The sequence below is a fragment of the Pseudomyrmex gracilis genome, unplaced genomic scaffold (assembly GCF_002006095.1).
Source record: "Pseudomyrmex gracilis isolate BER0280 unplaced genomic scaffold, ASM200609v1 scaffold_195, whole genome shotgun sequence".
NCBI lineage: Eukaryota > Metazoa > Arthropoda > Insecta > Hymenoptera > Formicidae > Pseudomyrmex > Pseudomyrmex gracilis.
Window position 1 is genome coordinate 282,149 of NW_018020779.1, and position 10,346 is coordinate 292,494.

At 40.3% G+C, this 10,346-nt stretch overlaps 1 protein-coding gene across 1 annotated transcript in view; it reads right to left on the reverse strand.

The window, feature by feature from the left end:
- Positions 1–1,749, reverse strand: part of LOC109858248 (suppressor of lurcher protein 1) — a 230,756-nt gene extending 229,007 nt beyond the window's left edge. The window contains exon 1 of the mRNA XM_020435323.1: positions 1,601–1,749. Coding sequence (XP_020290912.1) covers positions 1,601–1,749 — 149 coding nt within the window. The remainder of the gene's footprint in view (positions 1–1,600) is intronic.
- Between the last annotated feature and the right edge of the window lie 8,597 nt (positions 1,750–10,346).

Here is a 10,346-nt window from a genome sequence, read left to right on the forward strand (position 1 = left end):
CGGTTTAGCCGTTGTTGAGATCGGAAAATCTCGATATTGCCATTTGGCCATTTTCGCGTAAATAAGGNACGGGGTACCTCGCGCAGCGCGCGCGCACTTCGTTTGCGCATATACTTGGCGCGAGGCACTACCGTGCCTCTTGATATATGCACACGTACAGTTTCCGTTCAACATCCTGGAAACGGCTCGTAAGGCCTTATATATTTCTTGGTTTAATTTCAAAGAGCCTTAAAATCATTATTAATTGTTTTAATAAAAAAAGTTATATCGGAGGTATTGCCGACGCGAAACCACCATGCCGCGATAGTCCCGCGCCCACCTCAGTAGGAGCTAAAGCTGGAGTCTGATTTTTCTGAAAAATTTGTTTATTCTGTTTTCTAAATTGTCTACTTTATAAATTTAATATATACAGTTTGTAGTTATTTTGTGTCAAGTTTCAAAACAGTTTATTAAGAAAAAATTATATCGGTATTGTGTTACGTCCTGGCCCACAGTTACGGTTGGGCTATGGTGGAGTAACAGAAAGCCGTCGTTTCTCTGTCTCCGCACAGCAGGTTGGCGATCCCGCTGCGGCAGAGTCGAGCGAGTTTGTGTGCTCTCACGGACAAGTCAACGGCGTATGCCGATCTTACTCTATCCTATGAGGTCCCGCTCGTCGGTCTCTTTTTAAGTCTAGAAATTCAACTCTATTGACTAAGGACGAGACCGTGCGATCAATTGAGGATGTGGAGGATGAGAGGTCGTCTTAATTAAACGAAAAGATTATAACATGCAAAATATTAATTTATTCATTTAGCGAAGGTCCTTGTTACAAATTTTGGTCGGTGGTGTGTCGTTGTGTAGTTAGATGTGATGTCGCGAATTTTACAATAAATTGGAGGGTCATCGCTCGGAGGCTGAAGAGAGGGAATATATATATATATGTATGCGTGTCGCGAGAGGGCGTGTAAAGCCTCCGGCGGGGTACTACAAATGTAAGGTGTCGGGTGCATGTGTGTGACGGCGATTCGTGGGATGGTGATAGAAATCATTCTAGATCGATTTCTATGATTTCATGGATTTTAGCGGAACTAGGAGAAAATATGGAATAAAAATGACGGACTGGGATTAGGCGGATGTCATTGAGATACGGAAATTTGACGGGGAGGAGTTTTCTGGATGGAGTTGTAGATATCAGGTGAAAGAGATCGGAAGGATTTATTCTTAGGGGATCTATTACATAGAGTATTTTTTTAGGATCTGCTATTCGGTAAGTGGAGGCTCCCGGGCGAGTTTGGACTCTTCCCCCTTGACGTAGGGCCCGGGCTTGTGTGCAGGGGTGAAGGAAAGGGCTATGACGGCGGGACTTCGGTCCCGGCAGGTTCTACCATGCCGTACAGGCCTTCCCCGACCTGCCAGACTAAGAGGAGTGTCCACGGGCGTGCGGGCTCGTTACCCCAGTAGGGGAGCCGTACTAGAGGAAGGAAAACATCGATAAAAAACACGGGCAGACCGGGCTTGTTAGCCTTGTGTAGGCAGCCGGTCTAAGAGAAGGAAAACTCCGAAATTAAACCACCCTTGTAAAATCCAGTAATGTCGTCACAAGAGGAGCAAGACTTACCGGCCCAGAGGTTTCGGACTCTCAGGGCCCGGCGGGAGGGTACTATCGTCCCAGGTGTCCTCCTGCCGTCCATCCGACGATGGGCTATCCGACGCTTGCCCCGCAGGGGCGCCGGAGGAAGCAGTGACTGCGAAGATGTCCGACCCCATCCCTGTGTCCTCGTGTTCGGGGTTCAGGGTGGTGCGGACATACGCACAGCGTGCGCGGCAACGGTCGTGCGCGACGCAAGAGGAGAAAGGAGAATCACGCGATGCTTCTGGCGAACGCTCGCGGTCGCGCTCTTGGATAGAAGCCTCGCCAGCTGTGGTCATCGACGACTTCGACGTCGATGTAGGAGCTATCTCCCTAGACGAGGACGACGACCGTATACGTCCTAGACCGTCGGCGGGGGCGGATGGCGATTGCTACCCTCTCCCGTCGGCGTCACAGCCTCGCCGGACAGGGAAGCGGAGCCGCCCGCCAACTACCGGGAAGTATGTTGGATTGGCTAAGGCCAAAGAACGCTTGGCAGCGGCCAAGCAGGCGGAGGCGGAGGCCCGCATAGAGTCCGACTTTTTGGACAACACTGCAATCTGGGTCTGGAGAGCGGGGACTTGGCCGGGAGTTGGGGGACTCCCGGTCATTGCACAAGTCCCCGGGTGGGGCGGCTGAAGGGGATTATGGCCCTCCTTTCAGCCGCAAACAGGGTAACTTGCCCGTACGGGCGCGCGCAAGGGATCCGTCCTCGGTTTGGGGGGCGACGAGGAGAGGTCCTCGCGACGTAATAGCCGCGAGGCTGCCAGGGGACCTCTTCTGATAAGTCCCAGTCAGAAGGCCATCTTGGGGTTTTAGTGGGTGCGAGTCCCACACTCCCCCTCTCCTTCCCCAGGGGAGGGAAGTGCGTAGGCATTTCCCCAAGTAAAAAAAAAAAGTAGAGGCTAATTTGAGGAAGTGTTGTATTTTAGAGTCGAGCGGTGGGGTGGTCGATCGAGAGGAATCGGAAGATTCGTCGTCCGCAGGTTCTTGCGCGGATGTGGAAGGTAGTGGAGAAGGAGAGCGAGGAGGGAGTGGAGGAGTTGGCGCGGATTGCACATCCGCTTGATTTTCTGCGGGACAAGCGGGCTCGGAGTGAGAGGGGAAGCGAGGCGGTGAAGGCGGTGGATTGTTTGCGGGAGAATCGGGGCTTACCGGAGAGTAAGAAGAAGATTGATACCACGAATCGTCGTCGTGGTGTGTGTCTGTATGTATGTCGTGTGAGGTTGCGTGAGATGTGCTTGCGTGCGAGTGTGTCGGTGAGTGTACGTGCGCGTGAGAGAGAATTGTGTGCGTATTGCAGGGGTTTTTAATATTATTGTCGCTGTTGTCGCTGTTGTCCGCGTAGTTAACGTTGGAACGTTTCTCGGGGGTAGTAGGCGTCGGGCGGTTGGGCCTGTCCGGCTCAGCTTTGCCCAAGGCAAGCGCGGCGGCTCAGCGCAAAGCTTGGTTCTGCCGATTGCGTCGAGCCTTTATTGTTGCCCGTGAAATGTATTTGCGAGGTTCCACTTAAATCAATTATTTAATTATTTAATTAAGCTGCAAGAGTCTTATTTGCTTAAGTGATCCGCAGTTGAGCCTTCAAGGTGCGAGGAGAGAAAGAAAGAAAATTGTTTACGGCAAGTTTCTCGTACGTTGAGGATACAAAATTAAAATGGAGAGTCGGAGGTTATCCTGAGCGATTCAAAACCGTGGATGTCTATCAGGAGTCATCCAGAGCGATTCAGGATCGCGGATATCCTCTCTGATTAAGGAAGGAGGTGAGAGGCTATCTTAGACAGTTCAGTACTGCGGCTGCTGTGTCTGATTTGTGCGAGACTTAATCGTTTTTAAACTTAGCCGATGAATTAATGATTAATTGTTTTTATTTCGCGAGTACGTTTCTCTGAGCTCCCTGAAGAGCAGCTGTGGGTTTCTCTCTTTTCTCAATTTCTATTTCTAATTCGTAGAATCTCAATGAACAATTGGTTTCTTAAAAACACTTATTACTTGGTTGAGTGGCGGCGGTGTCGGGTTGGCTGCAGGCACTCGGGAGTGGAGCGTTGAATACCAGTGCGGCTTCGATGTCCCGGATTTGGCACTCACTGTACCGAACTTTACTTTTCAAACTCTTTGTACCACGACACTCCCGACTTTTAAGATTAGCGGCTCTTAACTGATTCCAATTCTGAGAGTCCTGGCTTATATACAATTTTGAGTAAGCGAGGACTCTCCCAATCGGAAAACTCAGTCGAGCTTTGCCAGTTCCTATTTGTTAGTTAGTGGTTGGATAAACTTCGTGAGATTGTCAATCGGTGACGATTTCTCGCCTCGGTCGGTTCGTCCGATTTTTCGGAGAAGGGAAAAGGGAGAGTGTTGGTTTTTTTTTTTTTATCACGCCACATAGACCTTTTGCTATTTGTTTATAATAAAATTGCTCGTGGCGCCGTAATTTTTATTTGCGCCGGCTGCTCTAAATTTTATAAGCGGTGTTTTTCTTGACCCGGAGATATCCGGGTTTGTTTGGAAAGCTGCTCAGAGTGTGTAAACGATAAATTTTTCTTGCTCGTTATAGCAAAATTCCAGGTTTTTACTAGGCGCGGTTTATCTTTTCGGGCGCCGATATGATTTCCGTTTGCTCTCCTATCGTTTGGAGTCTAAGTTTCCAAACGATAGGAGACCCGTTTGAGTTATTTATTGCTTTTCATTATTTACAAAAAAAGTGTTTGTTATGCGTTGACGCGTCGCGTTGCAAGAAAAAGCGGACCGTGGAGTCCCCAGGACGTAACAATTGCTTGCGCGAAAAAATTTTTTAAAATCTGTTTTCTGAATTTTACCATAAACTGAAAGTATATAATTTGTAGTTATTTCGTGTCAAGACAGTTTATTAAAAGTTATATCAAAAGTGTTGCCGGCGCGAAACAACCACGCCGCTGTAAACTACCCTGCTCACCACGATTGGAAATATTGCTGGAGTCTGATTTTTCCGCAAAATTTGTTTGTTCCGTTTTTTAATTTTATTTTCTATTTCATAAATTTAAAGTATACAGTTTATAGTTATTTCATGCCAAGTTTCGAAACAATTGATTAAAAACAGTTATAATATCAGAGGTGTTGCCAGCGCGAATAAAGCAAATCACTACCATGCCTCTTGATTCTTTCTCTCTCTAACTTACACGTTCTGTCTTTCTGTTTCTTCTTTCAACGCGCTCGTATACGTATGCCATCTGGTAGAAAGCATACGAACATGCATACAATTTTGTCCCACGACGATGATGATGATGACGTTTTTGAATCTGAAAAACGTGATTTTTCACATTTTAAAACTTTATCGTTGCGTATCTCCGATCAGAAGGCACGAACAAAAAGAGAATGCAAAAATATTTTTTTTTAATTATTCGGAATGAATCGATTAAGACTAAACGAATTAAAACGAAAGCAATTGATTCAGTCGTTCTTGAAATATTGCCTCGAGAAAATTTCCCCACTTCTCAATTGCATGAATTTCGGGTATAAGAGGCACAGCGTACTCGCGCAGTTTGAGCACCACTTCGTTGAGCGTTAACTTGGTGCGAGGCACTACCGTGCCTCTTGATCAATCCTTTATAACATCTAAAATGTTATTAGAAAGTGGTATGAAGTGTCAAACACAGAGATAATTAACCAATTGAATAAAAAATTTGACTAACCGACCATTGTTATTTTGATTAATTTTCTCTCTGTCCAACAAATTAGTTCGATTCTGGCATCGTAGGCACAAAGCCTTAAGTTTAATAGCTCTTGCTCATATCGTTTTAGCTGATGTTGATACCATTTTAGTTGTGGTACATACGTCGGATTTACACTGTCAAATTTGTAAATTTTTTAGCACAGCAAAAAATATTTGCTATGATGTCTAATTTAGCTATTACAGCTAAATAAGGTGCACTCCACAACTAATTGTTGTCACTGCATACTGCCATAGCTATTCTTTATTGTATACATTGCAGCTAAACTTCTGTATACCACAGTTGCAAATCTGTTAGGTACGAAAAATAGATCTCATAGCTAAGAGCTTGGATGTCCATATAATACTACCGAAATTTAGGAGCCAAATCTAATTTTTAGCTGTGAGAGCTTTTTTTCGTAAAAAAATATTATATGGTTGAATTTAAAAAAATATTTGTTTTTCTTTTATTATCACAGAAATGCAAAAAATATTTTTAAACAACATTAAAAACTTTATTTTTTAATAAACAAAACTTTCTTTTTACTTCTGTTTATGTCACTTTATAGCAATTAACGTGCTGTGAAACTTTTATTTCAAATATATTTCTGTATCTTTTGTACTTCAAGAGATATACGCAAAAAGATGTAAGCGTTCTTTTATTTTTGAAGTCAAAATCATACCTGTAAAGTGAAAACGCGCAAGAATTGTGCATACCGTTATTATTGAGGTTCTCTACTCACAAAACTTGATTGAAATCCGGGTTCGCGGTTTTCCCTTGTGACAGCTGAATCGGACTTTAGCCATTGCTTCAACATTCTCTTAAAGCAAATACAATGCGAAAATTAGCGCGGCTTATAACAAAACCGAAAGAAGTTCATGTTCGCCTTCTTTTCTTTCTTTTACCTTTCTAGCTTGCACTTGTAAAAACAATTTACTTGCATTAATTTGAGAATTCAAAGCAATCTCTCTCTCTCTCTCTCTCTCTCTCTCTTTCTCTCTCTCTCGACAGATGTTTTCATTCAGCGCATTTTAGGCTTATTGATAGCCCGTGATTAATGTTGAATTTATTTCAATCTTCGAGGTTTCTTCAGATGTAAGTGTTGGAAAATAAATCTTATTCATAATGAAAACTTGTATTATCTCGAGATTATTTAGGAACAAACAAACGACGAATGCATTGATTATATTGCGTGTTACAAGATTCCGTTGTAATTTACCGTTTCTTAATGATCCCGTTATTACAACCTATTCATTACAATCGCCGGGACAGTCCTTAATTAATTGGCGCTCCCTGAGCAATATTCCATTTGTCACAAGAACGTAAAAAGCGCGCGCGACATTTTCGTTCCGCGTTAAAAGAAATCAATTTTGCAAACACTTCTTCCACGCCGTCTTTCCCCGGGGAGGCCGCGCAATAAGTGGCAGTACAAAAAATTCGCTGATAGATAATTCCTTAGCGCGTAATATATCATCGTTAAGGACGACCGTATGTAAGACAGTTTCTGTCAGCAAAGTCGGCGAACAATAACACGACGACAAATATAAAACCGCGAATGGAACCCGCGTATCGACCGCATATCGACCACGCGAGAACCGTCACAATCCTGAATATTACTTTTGTACCTTAATTTCCCAAACGCATATTTTTGTAGACGCCGCCATCTTACGGTTCCATATGTCACGACGGAGCCTACAGTAGTTAACGACATGAACCGCCCAGAGCAGAGGATAGAAACGGATTCGAGTCCTTTACACATCGTGTCTTTAGTATGTCAGTTAATGAGATAGGGATGAGCAAAGTTACAATGGAAGTGTTATCTGGCCACTCGGCGGATCTCCAGTGGCTAAATTCGCATAGCCCGAGTGCTTGACTGAGGGTAGGATAAATAACATGGGTGAAATTACATAGGCTTTTCGAGGACTCTTGAATGATGTCGAGGACTGTTTGACTGATAGATTCGTGAAGGTGCGTAACAATATCGAAAAATATTAGCCTGTTAGAAAAATAAATGATACTGATGCGTTCAGATAATTCTTACAGAAATCTCGATGCAAATTATAATATACCGATCAAACTTAACTTTAAAAAAAAAAAGATAAAAAAAAGGCGCTAAGTATACGCGTAACATTGAAGTGACTTAAATTAAAAATCTAAACTTCAACTGATTGTAATTGTATACAAGGACACTTTATTTTATTTCACTATGTACTACAAAAACTTCTTTTTCTACAAAACCTTACTTTACAAAAAAAGTGATATTAAAAAGAAGTACTAAATTAAATTTTGTAGTGTTACATTATTAGAACACAATATAAAAGAAAGTATAAAAAAATCGTTTTAAGGTAGACTTTACCTTTTATAAAAAGTCAAAACCCATATGAAATTTTGCTTTTCATCCAAAACATTTGATGATGTATAGTGCTCCGGAAAGTTCCCATCGCGAAAAATAAGTTTTGAAAAGCAAAAAAAGAATTTGTTAGACTTACTAAAGTTAAAAAATTAGTTAGTATTTACTACAAAAAAAACTTGATGCGTCTGTATCTCAAATAATGAACAAAAATATTTTATTGTGCACTTGCATAAGTTTGACGTGATAGCTATTCAGTAATAGTTTAATTAAATTAACCACATAAAGTTTTTTTTTGAGGCATTACTTTTATAACATATACACAAAGTACTTACTCGTTTTCTAAAACTGAAATAAAATAATACAAATGTTCCTGCTGAATGTCCTACATTTAGTAACAACTTGCAATAATATAGAAATATTATGTTAAAAAAATATTGTTTCAATAATGTAACATTGCACAAAATTTTACTTGGTTCTACTTTGATATTACTTCTTTTCTAAAGTAGAGAAAAAAGTAATGTATAGTAAAATAAAACTTTTTGTAGTGTATAGTGAAATAAAATAAATTTTCTGTGTATAAAATTACAATCAGTTGAAGTTTAGATTTTTAACTTAAAACTTCAATATTACGCGTACATTTAGCATTTTTTAAAATCATTTTTGACAAGATAAGTTTGTTCGATATATCACTCTGTTTTGATTGTATAAATTCCGTTAATAATATTATATAAAGTATATTACTTAAGCCGGACGTGATTCATTTACATATCAGTTCATTCAGATTTAAAAATGTAATAAAATATTTGTCACATCTCAGCAACTGCTGAATCGATCGACTTCCTTGTTTCAAGATTTCACAAAAAGGTACAAAATCGCAATAAACTAAAATTTGAACACACACATCGACATCCGTGTCTGTTCCATACAGCCAAACATATATCTGTTTAATAAGAATTTTTGAAGCCGTTTATATCAAATTTCATTATTTATAATATATATGTATATATTGTGACGTGACGCCTTTTCGGTGTCCGTCACAGTGTAATTAGCACGGCCAAAGAGGAGGACGGTTTTGGCTGGGAAATGATGCAGCACCCACCATATTCGCCGGACCTTGCACCGTCTAATTATCACTTGTTTCGCTTGCTGCAAAACAATGGGTGCGTTCAGACAACTCAACAGTTGCACAACGGTTGAGAGATAATCACTTCTGATTGGATCATACTTTTGGAACCGCAGCAGATTTTGAGAAATAGTCCTATCATAAGTGATGATCTCTCAACCGTTGAGTTGTCTGAACGCACCCAATGTTGACGGTCATCAATTCGACTCAATGGAGGCCATCCGAAATCACCTCGTTGATTTTTTTTGCCCACAAGTCTCAAGGGTTTTACGAGAGCGACATCAAGGCTCTACCGAAACGTTGGCAACAAGTTGTAGATCAAGACGGTTAACACATTGTGGACTAAATTAATTTTTATAAATGTCGATTTTGTGTTTAAATTTTATACTAAAAATCCGTAGAACTTTTTCACCAACCCAATAATTTAAATTATAACATTAATTATATTTCAGAATTATGATATTTATTTACTTCTAATGCGTATTTATTTATTTCTAATCTTCATCATGAATAATTGTGCGCTCTTGCAACATACATACTATTTCTTTAAAGATTTCTTCGCCCATAGCGATGGAAGCAGCCGAGACTTCTTTTGGCGGTGTGTCCGTTAGTAAATTTTCTGCTTTTAGCAAACTCTTGCAATAAATGAGAGCGTTGGTGAAATTGTCTCTCATTAATTCTTCATCGTTATGTAGGCTCGCTGATTCCGAGCTTGACTCCGAGCTCGAAATATTGTGTTCCGCACTAGTGCTTGGCTCATTTTTCTCACTGTACTGCACGATATGTTCTGAACGCTAGTTCTTATTCGACTGCGACTAGTATATGATTGTATATATACTTGTATATGATTTCACAATACAGATGCCCTTACCAAGAAGGGATATTGAAGATAGTCGACACTCGTCGCGACAAAAATAACAATCTCGGCAAGAGTAAATAATAATTTAAAATGTATTTATTGCGTAACACATAAATTTCAAGTATAATGGTTATTGCATAACATGTTTATAAAGTGAAATTACACAATATTTAACGCATTAGAAATAAATAAATGTCATAATTCTGAAATATAATTAATGTTATAATTTAAATTATAATTCAAAAACTAATTGTTGAAGTAAAATATAAAAAATACATATCTATAAGAATGTATAATATGCGACACTATAAATTAAAAAAAAAAAAAAAGAAAAAAACTTTTGCCTAAAAAGGATTCAAACTGGCAATACGCAGCATGGTAACCGCGCGCCTTACGCGCTAAGCCACGCCGCTTAGCTGCCAACATAGACTTATTTTATGCTATATAAGGTACACGCAAAACTTTAAATGCGTTTTTCTCGCGAATACTTGAGAGGCGCGTCGTAATATTTTACGACAAATTAGTGGTAGGGTAGACCTACAATGTATATAAATTTCATCTGAATCAAAGGGGACAATGTCTGGTGCTCCTTTTGTTAGTAGTAGGCGAACGTCGTTGAAAAATCCCACGATGATACTCGGAACGGTGAGGCGCCAATGTTACATATACAAAAGAAAAAAAATAAAATAAAACTCTATTCTAATATAACGCAA